Source organism: Strix uralensis, chromosome 23 (assembly GCF_047716275.1).
Source record: "Strix uralensis isolate ZFMK-TIS-50842 chromosome 23, bStrUra1, whole genome shotgun sequence".
NCBI classification, from domain to species: Eukaryota; Metazoa; Chordata; class Aves; order Strigiformes; family Strigidae; genus Strix; species Strix uralensis.
The window spans coordinates 8,095,231-8,111,154 of record NC_133994.1 but is presented as its reverse complement, the minus strand read 5'-3'; the positions used below and the strand labels follow the sequence as shown (position 1 = coordinate 8,111,154).

General features: G+C 50.7%; 1 protein-coding gene across 2 annotated transcripts in view; it reads left to right on the top strand.

Moving 5' to 3' along the window:
• SPEN (spen family transcriptional repressor) overlaps positions 1 to 13,616 on the top strand; it is a 70,484-nt gene extending 56,868 nt beyond the window's left edge. The window contains exons 11-15 of one of the 2 annotated variants that reach the window (XM_074893181.1): positions 1,435 to 9,355; positions 9,954 to 10,367; positions 11,264 to 11,458; positions 12,439 to 12,597; positions 13,340 to 13,616. In XM_074893181.1, the coding sequence (XP_074749282.1) occupies positions 1,435 to 9,355; positions 9,954 to 10,367; positions 11,264 to 11,458; positions 12,439 to 12,597; positions 13,340 to 13,471 (8,821 nt within the window). In that variant the 3' untranslated portion in view covers positions 13,472 to 13,616. Of the gene's footprint in view, positions 1 to 1,431; positions 9,356 to 9,953; positions 10,368 to 11,263; positions 11,459 to 12,438; positions 12,598 to 13,339 lie in introns of both variants that reach the window. The other variant, XM_074893180.1, reaches the window with a different exon arrangement.
• The last annotated feature ends 2,308 nt before the right edge of the window (positions 13,617 to 15,924 follow it).

The window sequence follows — 15,924 nt, the reverse complement described above, 5'->3', positions numbered from 1 at the left end:
TTGGTCTAAAATATATGCAAAATTGCTAGATGTAGAAGCGAGGAGAGTTTGGAAATTGGCAGTCAGGATCTGCGTGATGAAAATAAATGTGTGCGTTCCCCAGTCCTGGCCAGCTGTTGTGATGTGCCATCAAGCAGTCAGTAATAATTTCCTCTGAACTACACCAAATTCAGAAAATATGGAATGTCTCCTAACGCGCAGGAGTCTGCTGGGCTTGTCTTTATAATTCTGATTTCTAGAACAACGTATACTTGGGTACACGTTAGTCTTGTTTTTCCTTTTCCGTCCTTATGCTCACATAGTTATTACAAGATACTTAGGAATAATGAACCACAGAGTGATCGAGTGAGCTCTGCAGTGAGTGATCTCTTGCAGTGATGCTAAGATTTGTACTGTCCAGGTTCTCTTAGGGTTGTAGTTACAGCCAGGCTAAATACGACCCAAAGGAAAAAAAACTACCAAAAACGAAACAAAAACCGTGATTAATTTTTTTAACTTCACAGCTGCCTTTCGCAACATCCCACTTCGCTTGCAGAATGAGGCTTTTGTCTCCCATGTTTGTGTCTCTGTGTTCTTTTTCAATTTTGTACGTTTTCTAAAATGTGGAAGCTGTCAGCTTTTAACATAAACCATAAACTGTGAAGCCAAATAAATGTATGTGAAATAGAGTGTGCAAAGCACTCTGTAATGGTGGAGAATTGGAGCACCAGCTCTATGCCACCCCTCTGCCAAAGAGGCATGTTCAGAGTTATAAATGGCTTATTTTTGCTGTTTGGAGGTATTGAGATGAGAACGTTAATTGCTTGACTTATTTTGCTGAATGCTTCCTGTGAATTCACCTAATCTCATAAACAACCTGATTTTTTTTTGTTCGACTTGGTCTGTAAATAGGCAATGTCAGCATGTCATGCAGTGAAAGAGCTAATTTTGGAATTAAATGATCACTACAGGGTTTAGGATTTTTAAAGAAATCGTACTACCACTTTACTGCTTAGTAATGGAGAGGTTCCGGCCTTGAGTTTTCACTTGTCTCATGTTTTCAGAGGTAGGTGGAGACTCTCAGGTTCGTGGGATGGGGTGGTCTTCACCATGACAGACTGTGCGTGGGTGCACAGGTGCTGTGTAGGTTTTACCTTAATTTAATGCGGTATTTGAATCTGGCAAAAACAAAGCAGAAGTGAGGGTTGTGAAAAGATACTTGGCAGAGCTGTCAGGGAATGACCAGTTAAGTGCATACGGTGTTTGATAAGCTAACAGAGCAGTTCATCCGCTGCGCCCCCATTCGTCGTTGTTCAGTCTCGGTACGCAGCTGCGTACCTTGGTGTGCCTATAAAGAAATTATCATAAAATGATTCCCCTACATAACAAAGAACCGGGTAAGGCAGTGCGTTGCTTGAGAAGGAAAACCAATCTGTTTATTCTTATATTTAGCAGGGATGAAAGAAGAGGATCTTACGAATATGCCCCTGATCGTACTTACTACGAGACTGTTCGGACTCCAGGGACGTATCCTGAAGATCCTCGGCGAGAATACCCGGCTCGAGGCAGAGAGTTTTACGCGGAGTGGGATCCCTACCAAGGAGACTACTACGACCCACGATACTACGACGACCCGCGCGAGTACAGGGATTACAGGGGCGATCCGTACGAGCAAGACATAAGGGAGTACAGTTACAGGCAACGGGAGAGGGAGAGGGAGAGGGAACGGTTCGAATCCGATCGGGACAGAGACCACGAACGGAGACCGATTGAACGGAGCCAGTCTCCGACGCACTCCAGGCGTCCGCAGAGCCCTGGAGCCTCTCCCTCGCAGTCGGAAAGGCTGCAGAGCGATTCGGAGAGGAGGATTTACAGCAGGTCATCGGATCGCAGCGGCAGCTGCAGCTCGCTGTCTCCTCCGCGATACGACAAGCTCGACAAAGCCCGCGTGGAACGTTACACAAAAAACGAAAAAACAGAGAAGGAGCGTGCTTTCGACCAGGAGAGAGTCGACAAGGAGAAACGCTTGGTGAGAAAGGAAAAACCGGAAAAAATAGAAAAGGAGAAAACTGATAAACAAAAACGAAAAGCAAAAATCCATTCACCCAGCTCTCAGTCTTCTGAAACAGATCAAGAGAATGAGAGAGAGCCCAGCCCTGAAAAACTGAAGGGCAATAGTAAACAAAGTAAAGAGAGAGGTGATAAAGAAGGGACAGCTAAAAACCGCTTGGAACTAATGCCCTGCGTTGTGTTGACCCGAGTAAAAGAAAAGGAAGGGAAAGTTATTGATCAGCCCGCTTTGGAGAAACTGAGAGCAAAGCTTGATAATGACACTATGAAGTCCCCACTTCTGGAACAAAAAACACAGACATCTCAAGCTGAGCAAACCAAGTCTGAGCAGTCTAAACTGGAACCTGTCAGAACCAAGGTACAAAAAGAGAAAGCCGTTGCCAGTCATGTAGAAGTGGTGGATAAGGAGGGAAAACTGAAACCCAAAAAGCACTTGAAGACAGAGCAAACTTCTGAGGGGGCCAACGCGGTAGATTTAGACAAGTTGGAGGCTCGTAAAAGACGTTTTGCTGATGCAAATCTGAAGCCTGACAGGCAAAAGCTGGAAGTAAAGAGAAGCAGCCAAGATGAGGAAGATGCACGCATGGTTTTGAAAAAGCAACTTGATGCAACGGCTTCGTCTAGAGAAGCGACGATGTTAAGGGAAGGAGAATTGGAGAGAAAACCCCTGAGGAAGGAGATGCTTAAAAGGGAATCCAAAAAACTCAAACTGGAAAGACTTATTCCTGTTACTAGTCCCAAAGAAATTCAGGAGACTCTTAATGTTGGGATTGGCATGCGTCCCACCCTGGATCTGCAGGCGAGGCTAATGGAGGCAGCCGAGGAACCAGTGGAAGTTCAGGAGCTCTCTTCTAAAAAACCGAATCCAGTAAAACCCCAGCATAAACCGGTACAGCTACTAGATGACCAAGGAACAGAGAGAGAGGACGCAAGGAAGAATTACTCTGGCCTTCCTGAAGACACACCTGACCATAAACTTGGCCAAGAGAAACCTCAGTCAGCTGATACGGAGGAGAAAATTGGCATTGACATCGACCACACGCAAAGTTACAGGAAACAAATGGAGCAAAGTCGCAGGTTAAAACAGCAGCTGGAAATGGAGATAGCGAAGTCTGAGAAGTTTGGCAGTCCAAAGAAAGATGTCGATGAATATGAAAGACGGAGCTTGGTCCATGAGGTGGGAAAACCTCCGCAAGACGTCACCGATGACTCTCCACCAAGTAAAAGGAAAAAGACTGACCAGTTTGATTTTGAAATTAGCACCAAAAGAGAAAGAAACTACAGAAGTTCTCGTCAGGTGAGTGAGGATTCCGAAAGGACGTCCTGTTCCCCCAGTATCAGACACTTCCCTTTCCACGAAGATGATGACACGCTCGATTCTCCGAGGCTAATGCCATTAAAGGAAACCAAAGAGTCACCTAAAATAGAAGAAAAGGGTCTTTCGTACTCCAACATGACTGTCAGGGAGGACTCGCTGAAATTCAATCCTTATGATTCCAGCAGAAGGGAGCAGATGGCAGAAATGGCTAAAATAAAACTGTCCGTGCTGAGTTCTGAAGATGACTCAAGTAGGTGGGAAACACAAGTGAAGCAGGAGCCTGGTAGGGTTGACATCAGCTTTCCAAGCAGCATCGTCAAAAGAGACAGCATACGCAAGCGGTCTGTCCGGGACCTGGAACCTGGGGAGGTGCCTTCCGATTCGGATGATGACAGTGAAAACAAACCCCACTCCCCGAAAGCCTCGTCCTTGTTAGAGAGCTCCAGGTTGTCTTTTTTATTAAGGGACAGAGAAGAGAAGTTACGTGAAAGAGAGGAAAGACTGTCAACTTCCTTAGAAAGAAACAAATTTTACTCTTTTGCATTGGACAAGACAATCACGCCAGACACAAAGGCCTTGCTTGAAAGAGCTAAATCTCTCTCTTCGTCCAGAGAAGAAAACTGGTCCTTTCTAGATTGGGATTCAAGATTTGCTAGTTTTAGAAACAATAAAGACAAAGAGAAGGTTGACTCGGCTCCGAGACCTATTCCATCTTGGTATATGAAAAAGAAAAAAATCAGGACTGATTCAGAAGGTGGAAAACTGGACGATAAGAAAGAAGATCATAAAGAGGAGGAACAAGAGAGACAGGAGCTGTTTGCGTCTCGGTTTTTGCATAGTTCAATCTTTGAGCAGGACTCCAAGCGCCTGCAGCATTTAGAGAGAAAAGATGACGATCTCGACTTCATTTCTGGTAGATTGTACGGGAGACAGTCTTCCTCTGATGGCACTAACAGTGCAGCTGATTTGGTGCAAGAACCGGTGGTTCTCTTCCACAGTAGATTTATTGAACTGACACGAATGCAGCAGAAAGAAAAGGAGAAAGATCAGAAACCAAAAGAAGTGGAAAAACAGGAAGATAAAGAAAACCGGCCGAAAACACCAGAAACGGTTCCTGATAGTAAAGAACCAGAACATAAAACTTCCTCAGTGGTTGGTCCCTCTTCAGTCGCTGTCCTACCACAGGAACCAGCACCGGTCGCTTCCGAGAAGGTAGCGAACGAAAAGGTAGTGGTGGAAACAGCTTCTGTAAAAGAAGAAAAAATATCTGAACCTGCTTCTGCAGCAGAGGAACAAAAACCTTTTCCTGAACTCGCTGCTCCTGTCAAAATTGAACCGCCCGAGCAAACCGAACCCCTGCCAGTCGTAGAAGCTAGTAAAGAAGTTGTTGCTACAACCCCGGAGGAAGATGCTGTGGCAACAGAGCATCCTTCGTACTTGGATACCAAGCCTCCTACTCCCGGAGCCTCGTTTTCCCCAGCAGACATCAGTGTAGACCCAGAACCCGAAGCTGCCCAGCTGATTCCACCTCCGCCCAAGCTAGTTCAGAAGTCCGATGAGGCCGCCGAGCCGAAAGAAGAAAATCCTGTGCCTTCTGCCAACGCTGATGCGAGTGCGAGTCAAAAGGTGGAGGCGGCTGCTGAGGTGCTGCCGCCTGTTTCCGACAACGATATGGAAGTCGAACCTCCGGTTGTTGTGAAAGATAAAAAGTCCTACAAGAGTAAACGCTCCAAGACTCCCGTGCAGTCGGCTGCAGCTACTGTGACGGAAAAGCCCGTCACAAGGAAGAGCGAAAGAATTGACCGGGAAAAACTCAAAAGGTCAAGCTCTCCTCGTGGGGAGACGCAGAAGCTTTCGGAATTGAAAGTGGAGGCGGAGAAGGTTTCGAGGAATGCTGCTAAATCCCCTAGTTCTGCTGCAGAGCCAGAAAATGTGGAGCCAAGCTTGCCAATAGGCCGCACCAGGCGCAGAAACGTAAGGTCAGTCTACGCTACCACGGGGGACAATGAAGGCCCATCGCCGGTGAAGGACTCTGTGGAGGTCACCAGATCCACCAGGAAGAGAGGGGAAAAGGAACCGCAGGAAACAGTGACAACGGTTCCTACAACCCCGAGGCGGGGAAGACCTCCGAAAACGCGCCGTAAGCCGGAGGAGGACATCTCTCCGATAAAGACAGAACCGGTACAGCAAGAGGCGGAGGAGGCTGAAACTAAAGATGCTGTGGAAGCTCCTAAGCCTGCAGAAGGCTGGAGGTCTCCTAGATCCCAGAAGCTAACACACAGTCACTCATCAGCTGCTACCAGCCAACAGGGGAAAAAAGGGAAGAATGAACTGAAAGCCGATACTTTGGCTGAGCCTGAAGATGCTGCTGAAAGAAGTGGTCAGGAATCAAGCGTGGGTGACAACAGCAATAAAGCAAAAGCCACTGAGAAAGAGCCGGCAGCGAGCGAGCAGAAACGTGATAGGAAAGAACTGGATGCGGAGAAAAACCAACTAGAAATCCCCACGGTTGAGATCATTGAGAAGAAGCCGGTGCCAGAAAAGGTTACGAAATCCAAAAGGGGAAGGTATAAAAATACCAAAACCGTCGTAGATAAAGCATCCGTGTGTCTCAAAAATGTAGAAATACGCCTCAACGTGGATGAAGTCAAGGGCGCCTTGCGGCCGACTGAGGAGGAGGCGGAGCCGGTGGCGGTGTCGCCGGCCAAAATGAAGAGCCCCCAAAAAGAGGACATCTTGCCACCCCATTTTGCTAAGAATGAGGTAGAAGATTCATTCCCAGAAACGGAAAAAGAGGTGATGCGGGAACCAAAACAGTCCCCTGAAGCTGCCCAGTTAGCAAAACAGATTGAACTCGAGCAGGCTGTGGAGAATATTGCAAAACTCACCGAAACTCCTCCATCAATTGCTGCCTACAAAGAACCGACGGCAGATGTGCCTGAAGTTCGTCAGGAGGAGGAAGGAGATAAACCCGCGCATCAGGCTAGTGAAACGGAGCTGGCAGCGGCCATCGGCTCCATCATCAATGATATTTCTGGAGAGACAGAAAGTTTTCCTGCACCCCCAACGTATCCCGCTGAATCAGAAACTGAAATCCCTGCGGAGCCTTTGGTGTTGCCGTCGCCTCGGGAGGAGATGGAGCCTGAGACGGATCAGGCAGTGAATAATATCCTGGAAACTGAGGCCGCCGTCGAGCCCGCAGTGCAGCCGGTTCCTGGCTCTGCCCCGTCGGCGGTAGAGACAGAGAGCAAGGAGCCTGAAGTCAGCTTCAGCGAGTCTTCCAACTCTGCACAGGAGGCCGAGACCTTGCAGGAGGCTGAAGTTGCTCGGAAGGAGAAGGGCCGTCAGAAAACCACGCGGCAGAGGCGCAAAAGGAGCACGGGCAGAAAGGGTGATGCCGCCGAAGTCAACGCCTTCGAGCCGGAGAGGGTGCAGAGCAAGTCGCCCCCCGCCAGTGAAGTAAAGACAAAACCTGAAGAAGCCTTGAAGGAGGAAAAGCAAACAAAAACTGCGGCATCTGTGGAGCCAAGCGCTTCCGACGCCAGCAAGGCTGCGGCCACTGAGGTTGTTGTGGTGGCACATGAAGCTGTCGGTGAGAGCAGCACCTCTCCGAAAGTGCCTGCTCCGGCTCCTCTGGACCTGGCCACCCCGCCGGTTCCTCTCGACGAGGGGAGTCAGAGCGGGTTCAAGATCCGGTCGCCCATGGAGAACACGCCCATCACGCCGCCGAGCGCCGCGAACACGGCCCTTCCTGCCGTCCCTGCGGCGGCGGCCAAGCTGCCCGCCCCGCTGCCCGCCGCCATCGTCCCCCTTCACTCCAGCGCCGCCAAAGTGCCGGAGTGGATGGTAAGGCATGAGGAACCCCGTGCCCGTTCCACGCCCCCGCCCGCTCTCCCACCGGACACGAAGGCGTCAGATATCGAAACAAACTCCAGCACTTTGAGGAAGATACTCATGGAGCCCAAGTATGTCTCGGCGACGAGCATAACCTCCACGCACGTGACAACGACGCACGCCGAGCCGGTGAGCGCGCCGTGTTTGGAGGAGGCACCCCTCCACCCCGCGGTAGAGGCCATAAAGCCGGTTTCGGAGGAGAAGCCGGCAGTTCCCGTCACCAACGCCTTGGACCCGCCGGTAGCCGAAGCACCGGTGTTCAGCGAGAAGGAAAAGATAAGTACTGTGATTGCTCCCAAAGCCACTTCTGTTATAAGCAGGATGCCCCACAGCGTGGATCTGGAGGAGGCTCCGAGGATCACCTTGGTGAAGCAAGCTCCCCAAACCCAGACGTGTCTCATCAACGCCCCCTCGCCAAAGTTTAAGCAGAGATCAAGCACAAACGATAACAGTAGGTTTCATCCGGGATCGATGTCTATTATCGAGGAGAGGTCTGTAGAGAGTGGGGCCAGTCCGGGACTGCGGGTGAACACCTCGGAAGGCGTAGTGCTTCTGAGTTACTCGGGGCAGAAGACGGAAGGCCCTCAGCGAATCAGTGCCAAGATCAGCCAGATTCCCCCAGCCAGCGCTGTCGACATAGAATTTCAGCAGTCTGTATCCAAGTCTCAGATCAAACAGGAACCTATCACGCCATCTCAGCCGACGCCGAAAGGCTCCCAGACCTCGGCGGGCTACGGGACTGTTTCCACCCATTCTTCTTTGGTACTAGGAACACAACCTTATAATACGTCGCCCGTCATCTCCTCCATTAAACAAGAGCGCACTGCGCTGGAGAAGTCGGACTCGTCCCACCTTTCTGTCCAGACTCCAGTGTCTCAGCCCGCTAAAGTCCTCACGCAGACTGTAAACACTCCACCCGTACTTGTCCATAACCAGATGGTTGTGAACAAAAAACTGTCCGATCCAGCTGCTCTGAAAGTGGAGACCAAGACTCTGCAACCCTCCAACTTGAGCCCTGGAGTCAGTCCTCACCACCCTTCCCTCTCGGGGAAAATGCATTCGGAAGCCAACCACGTCAGCTCGGGACCCAGCACCCCAACCGACCGGGCTATTTCCCACCTGGGGGTCACCAAACAGGAGCCGCACTCGCCGCGTACCAGCGGGCACTCGCCGTCGCCGTTCCCCCGGGCTTGTCATCCCGGCAGCACCTCGTCTCCGGCTTTGTCGAGCAGTACCCCAGTCATGCTGGCGCCGGGAATTCCCGTTCCTCAGTACATCTCCAGCATGCATCCCGAGCAATCTGTTATCATGCCCCCTCACAGCGTAACGCAGACTGTGTCCCTGGGCCATCTGTCCCAAGGCGAGGTGAGGATGAACACCCCTCCTCTCTCCAGCATCCCTTACGGCATCCGCCCGGAAGCGCTCCACTCCCCCAGAGCTGCTCTGCAACCCCAGATAGAGATCAAACCGCAGCGATCCAGCACCCCCCAGCCCGCTCCGATACGAGACATCGTCATGCCTCCTCTGTCTTCTCAGCATCCCCCCGAGGAGGAGATGCACTACCACCACACCACGGTGTGCCGAGGACCGGCCCCCGTTCAGTCCGATGTGCTGGTGATGCAGCCGGATTACCGCATGCACCCCACAAGCATCAGGCTCGACCAGTACAACGTCCCCCGGGACGTGAGGATGATCATGCACCCGCACATGGCCGCCGTGGGCGAGCACCACTCGGAAACGAGACAATCCCGAACGCCTGAAGGGGCTGTGAAAACTCCCCCCGTCAGTAAGACCCCGCAGCCTGGAAAAGAGACGCCAAAATCCTCCGAAGGCAAGATGGCACACTCTCCTCACAGCGAGCCCCGGCTCCTCAGCGTCCCCTCCAGCAGCCAGCTGCCAGGACTGCCTCTGACGCAGCCGGTGGTGGTACCTCACGGGGTACAGATCATGCACCCCGCGGGGAGCTCCTTTCACGATTATCGGTCCGTGTACGGCGACATGAGGAATTACCACACGGCGGCACAGCTCGGGCATCCTCAGTTCCCGGGTGCCTCGCCGATCGGGCTGCCTTCTCGCAGCATGACCCCATCTCAGGTGAGAAATAAACCCCTTTCTCCTCCTTCTACCTGAAATCTGGAGTGCTTCAAGCTAATTACAGCCCCGGCGCAGCTTTGCGTGGCCACAGCACCTGAGTTTAGCTCTCCGTGGTTAGTCTCCAAACCCTACTTAAGTTCGTAGCACAAGAAGAGCTATTTTTGTTTGGGAAACGGAGTTTGAACGCTGCTCAGCATTAGAGGAAGCTAAAATAACTCATTTTTTTAACTACTCTAGGACTCAAACCAGAGGGTGTGAAGCTGCCTACAGGTTTCTAGACATAGAGATGTCGGGGGGGAGAATTATCAGCATCGAGGTGGTGCGTAGGTCAGACATCCTCAGAGGGATGGCGTGGCTAAGGCTGGGCTTGGGGCAGGATTCAGGGGATGTGATTTCAGCCCTCGGGCGTGAGAGGCTGATGGGGTGGCCTTGGAAGGGGGGCCCTGGGGCAGGCACCACCGCAGCGGGGCTGGTGGCGAGATGTGGAGATGCCCATTTCTCTGACAGCAACCATGGCAGCCTTGTTGTTGAATTAATGAGCTCTGGTGTGCCTGCAGCCTAAAAATCTTTCCTTTTTCCCCTGCCGCCTGCTTCCCAGGGTCTACCGGAGGGCGAGCACTCGCACCCCAGCCAGCCAGTGCGCAGCAAGACTCCTCAGATCCCCCAGGATCCCAAGGGCCCGCCGGCAGCAGGACCCGAACAGAGTCACCACCCCCCTGTAAATAGGCATGCGGCACAGATCGACCCTCACGTCCACCTTCAGAGGGCACAAGCGGACACGGGCCAGACCTCCTACCCTTCGCCTGTTGCCATTTCGATGAAACAGGAGCTTCCGTCACCGCACCAACCTCAGGCGGTCCCCAAACAATCCATGTTTATCCCCACGACGTCGGGGGCCGGGGCCCCGCCGGGGCTGCCCCTCAATCGCCCTGAGCCCCAGTCCGCTCTCAAACAAGAGCCGTCTCCTCACCCCGTTTCGCAAAGACCCGTGGATATGGTTCAGCTTCTGACGGTGAGTATCGCTCCGCCGTCTCCTTCTGGCCGAGTAGCCTCGTGCTCCTGGTCTGGGGAGAAATAATCAGGTTCTGCATAACCTCGTCTCACCGGTGGCACCAAAACCTGACCTCTCTTGCATCAGATGTTTCAGATGTGGAGGCGATCGATCGTCTGTCTGCTTTCTGGGCTGGTTTCTGTCCCTGGTGAATTTTAGCCGTGTTCATGTTTACACGGCGTGTCCTAGAGCCTCACAATAAGGTGCTGTTCGTGCAGAGCAGCCCCTGTTCCTCTCATTTCTTGTTTCAACAGCCTGCAAGCTCAGGCAGGCAGTGCTGCATCATTTGTACAGTCAGCTGTTTCTTGAGAAGGTTTTCTTCATGGTCAGGAAAGAGTGGTGGTGTATTTAATATAAAGAAAAAGAAAAACACTCTCCCAGAGCCTAGACACTGAGGAAGAGGAGGGAGATAGTGAGGAACAGGCACCGATGAGGAACCCAGAGTTGCGTTCAGCGCTGAATATTTCCCGTATAACCTTCAGCAACTCTCCTGCTGCTGCTGTTTCTCAGTTCTCCCATTTGTAAAAGAGAAAATAGCGTTTGGTAACAGCCCCGCTCCGCCTCGTGCTGTGTGGGAGGCTGAAAGATTGGGAAGTGCTCTGATGTTACGATGAAGGGAGCCACCCAGGCACCTTAGCTGGAAGAAAAAGGACTGAGTTACTGATGTAGCAGGACCTAACCCGAGCCCGAACCGACGTGTACAAGGGGTGATGTTACATCTGTACTGAGTCCTTAAAGCAGAGCGATGGTGTCTTAATTACCTGTGAGGTATCGGAGGCAAACGAGCAGCTTGGATGGGATTTAAGATCCCCCACTCCTTCATTTGCGTTTAATATCTCTTCTCCCTCTCTTTCCAGAAATACCCGATTGTCTGGCAGGGCCTTTTGGCTCTAAAAAACGACACGGCCGCCGTTCAGCTCCACTTTGTCTCCGGTAACAACGTCTTGGCGCACCGGTCCCTGCCGGCGCCCGAGGGAGGGCCGCCGCTGCGGATCGCTCAGCGCATGCGACTGGAGGCTTCGCAGCTGGAGGGCGTCGCGCGTAGGATGATGGTGAGGGCTCGGGACGGGCCGAGGACGCGTGTTTGGGAAGAGCTAATATCTGCGTGCTGAAAGCTGGGCTGTTCTCACCAGCCGTGTAACAGAAAATCACAGAATCATTCGGGCTGGAAAAGCCCCTCGGGATCATCGAGTCCAACCCTCAGCCCGACTCTACAAAGTTCTCCCCTACACCACATCCCCCCACAGCTCATCCAAATGGCCCTTAAACACACCCAGGGGTGGGGACTCCACCCCCTCCCTGGGCAGCCTGTTCCACTCTCTGACCACTCTTTCTGGGAAAACTTTTTCCTCATGTCCAGTCTGAACCTCCCCTGTTGCAGTTTAAAGCCGTTCCCTCTTGTTCTGTCACTAATCCCCTGGGAGAAGAGACCAGCACCAACCTCTCCACAACGTCCTTTCAGGGAGCTGTAGAGAGTGATGAGGTCTCCCCTCACCTTCTCCTCCTCACACTGAACAGTCCCAGCTCCTTCAATCGCTCCTCATAAGATTTATATATATTTATAGATAAGATTTATTTATTATTTATGAATCCCACCGCTTCTCCCAGAAACCTCGGCTCTCATTCCTCGTGTCACGTTATTTCAGGATTCGGGTAATATCTGTGCGATTCCTTCGTCCCAGGGAGTGTGAAATACAGATGGCGAGTGGGGAGCACTAGGTATTACTCTGCGTTCATAGGAAGGGGAATGGCAGAGTTGGGAAAGCTTTGAAGTCGCCCGTCCCTCAGCCCTGGAACAAATTCCTGCTGGCTCCAACACGTCTGAGTAAGGTGGAAAGTGGAATTCAGGCGGCCGTGGAAATCAGTTTTCAGCCCTTCTCACCACCTCCTAGGCTGCCCGAGCTTTCAGCAAGTCTTTTGTAACTTCGAAGGAGTTCAAAGGGAGGATTTTCCACTGCAGATAATGAATGTGTGTCAGGAACGGGCCTGTTCCCAGCAAACATTTGACTTAATTATTGTATTTTCTTTCCAGGTGGAGAGCGATTACTGCCTACTGCTGGCCTTGCCCTGTGGCCGAGACCAGGAAGACGTAGTGAATCAGACGGAGTCACTGAAGGCTGCGTTCATCAGCTACCTGCAGGCTAAGCAAGCTGCAGGGATCATCAACGTTCCCAACCCCGGCTCTAATCAGGTATTGGCGCCCTGAAACGCCGTGGAGAAACAGAATCGATCGATGGTGGGACAGTACAGCCTTCCCTGCCAGGTCTTGGCTTGAGATTGTAGTTGAGCTGCCTGGTTTTAGTATTAAAACCCTCATGTTTACCGTGCCAGCCTCTTACATTACCAATCAAAACACACCAGCATAGTTGATATCATCAAGATGAACTGCAAAGCCAAAAAAACCCAACCCAAATGTATGCTCAGAACCCCTCACAGCCCTACATCTCTGGCTGAAAACAAACCAACCCCCTTTTCCAGCTCTTTTTGCTGTGCTGGAAGTAGAGTCCTTGTATCATATCCTGATTTTTCCAGGTGTTTTCTTGCTCTTGGCTGCATAAATACAAAAATGCATTTGGGTTTGGTGATGCAGAGCATCTATTCCAGATGCGTTGCTGCCTCGAATCCAGTTTGAGCTGTTCCCTGGTACAAACAGCCCAGAATGAGCGGTCAGCGCTCGGAGCAACCGCTGAAATCATCATTAATGGGAATTTTTTTGTAAAACCAGCCAGCTCTTACTTAGTCTCTGGTGTGGAAGAACTCCCCGCCTTGGGGACCACACCTGAGGCTGCTGAACAACCTTTTTTAAACAAAGCAAACTGGTTTATGAGCCTTTAAGCACCAAAAAAATCCTCTAAATGTCCCGTTTTAAAAACATTTTAGGCCAGCCCTCACCCCTGTTGGTGTCTCATTTGTGTTTCTCTTCTCCCTCGCAGCCTGCCTACGTTCTGCAGATCTTCCCACCCTGCGAATTTTCAGAAAGCCACCTGTCCCGCCTCGCCCCGGACCTCCTCGCCAGCATCTCCAACATCTCTCCTCACCTGATGATTGTCATCGCGTCGGTATGAGCTGTTTACCGCTTACTGACTTTATTTTTAGTTGGTTTTTTTTTTTTTTTCCAAGGCCCTGCAGCAAAAAAAAAAAAAAAAAAAGCCCACAAAAACCACAAAAAAAAAAAATTTAAAATAAAAATAAATAAAAAGAGAGAGAGAAAGTAATGAAACAAGAAAATGCTGCCAGACTACCAGCCTCCTGCCCTAACCGGCCTCGATCAAACTGTTGCTGGGGAGCGGTTCCGCTGCCCTGTATGTTTACATATTGCTTTAGCTTACGGACAACTGATGCACTCAGCAGGCGGACTGGTATTGGGTTTCTGTGCCTCCTTTTGGGGAAAAGATAAAGGATGGCTTATTTTTTTTAACAAAAAAAAAAGGAAAAAAATAAAAAAGAACCTGAACTGCCTTTGCACTAAATTAGTGACTCGGACCTTTGCACAGTTGGAGACACGCTGTGACGTTCTGGATGTCTTGACACACATTAACACGCACCGTGGACTAAACGCAGGACCTGGGGACTTCTGCTGAAATTTGTGGGTCAAGGATCATTTCACACATTATCTTTTTTAATTTTATTTTATTGGTTGTTGTTTTTTTTTCTTTTTTTTCTTTTTGGGTTTTTTTTTTTTTTTGGTTTTATTTTTTCTGGATGTGAACCTTCCTCTCCTCCACTTGCCCCTGCTGCAGCCGTCTTCTCTTCATCTGGGATGTACAGTTTACACTGAAAAAAAAAAAAAAAAAAAAAAAGAAAATACAAAACAAAAAAAAACAAACAAAAGGGAGAGCTATTTTCCTTCCTGGTGGGATATGCAGAACTCAGTGGGTGTGTGTATATATAAATATATATATAATATATATAAATATATATAATACTGACTTTAAAAAAAAAATCAAATCCCCACAACATACATTTTTTTTTAATCTGTGCCAAAAATGTGTTTTCAGAGAAAATCTTATTTTCATACTCAGACTTTGTATTGTCACTCATTTGTAAGTGCGCTTCATTTAAACATGCCCCCCCCTCGTCTCATGAGCTGTGGAAGTGTTATACACTTGTACAAAAGACTTTCGACCCCCCTCCCCCCCTTCGCCTTCCCTAACACTTATTAATTTATGGAACTGTTTTTTTCTCAGCGCAGTTTTGTTTTGTGTGTCCATTGGATTACAAACTTTATTAAAAAATACAAAACACCTCGGCGCCCGCATCTCGTCCCTCGGCCGCTCGGGATGGGGCGGGGGGAGCGGAAGGAGGTTTGGGGGCTCCCCCAGGAGTCGTCACCAACCTTCCGTTAAAAAAAGATAATTTTTATCAAAGTAAATCAAATCTGTTTTCTTTTCCCTCGCGTGTTGTAAATATTTGTGGAAAACCAAAGTTGCAGGTTTTTTCCCCACTTTTAATTTCAGTACGCGCCAACTACTTGCAGAAAAAATCCCTGAATTTTGACATTCACCATCCTTGAAAAAGCAAGAGCCAGACTTCATGTTTTTTACTGCTTTTCCACCCAAAAGCAGGCCGGGCTCCGGCGCAGGAGGGAAGCGGCACCAGGAGCCTGTGGGAGCCACCAAAACCCTGCGTTAAGCACCAGTGGTGGTGCAAATGGGTTAAAATCAAGAAGATAACGGTAAAAAAGGAGATTTAGGAGAAATTCTGGAGGTTTGCACCCCACCAGTGGGGGTTTGGGGTTAAAGACTGGGGCGAGGGTCACCCCACTCCCCTGTGCCGAGGGTGAGTGGGGCTGGCGGCAGAGGGGGGCCTGGTTTGGGTTAAAAAAAAACCAAAAATGTGCTGCTGGCACCCCAGGATGAAGGTGGGGGGGGTGAGAGCCTGGCCCCATCCTGCCCCCCTGGGGACACCCCCCCAGGGCTGAGGGGGGGACATGGGATCAGGATGAGGCCTGGGACCCCCCCCAGTGCCCCAGGGTTGGGGTGGAGAGGGGGGAGATGGACAGACAGATGGACACATGGACAATGGGAGGGTAAAGGGCCTGATCCTGGCGGGGGGTGGGGGTGTGTGTGAAATTGCTGGGTTTTGTAGCAGGGCCTTTTGGAGCAAAATATGCATTTTGTTTTGATTTTTTTTGTTCCTGGGGGGTGGAGCAGCTAGGCAGGAGGGGCAGTGTTGGGTGGGCACCTGTCCGTGTGTCCGTCTGGACGTGCACTGTCCGTGTGTCTGTCCCACCCCTGTTACCCCACTCGGGGCACTGGGGGCTTGGCCTGGCACAAACCCCTCAAAAATTGATTTTTTTTGTCCCAAAGGACCTGCTCAAAAACCAGCAATTTCATACACCCACCCCCCCTCCATGGGCAGGATCAGGCCCTTGGAGCCCCCCCAGCCATGTGTCTGTCTGTCTGTCCCCGTGACCATCACCAATCCCAGCTCCAGACACACGGGTGGGGGGCACGGACAGACGGACACATGGCAGGGTGTGACATTGCTGGTTTTCAGAGTCTTTTGGGGCAAAAAA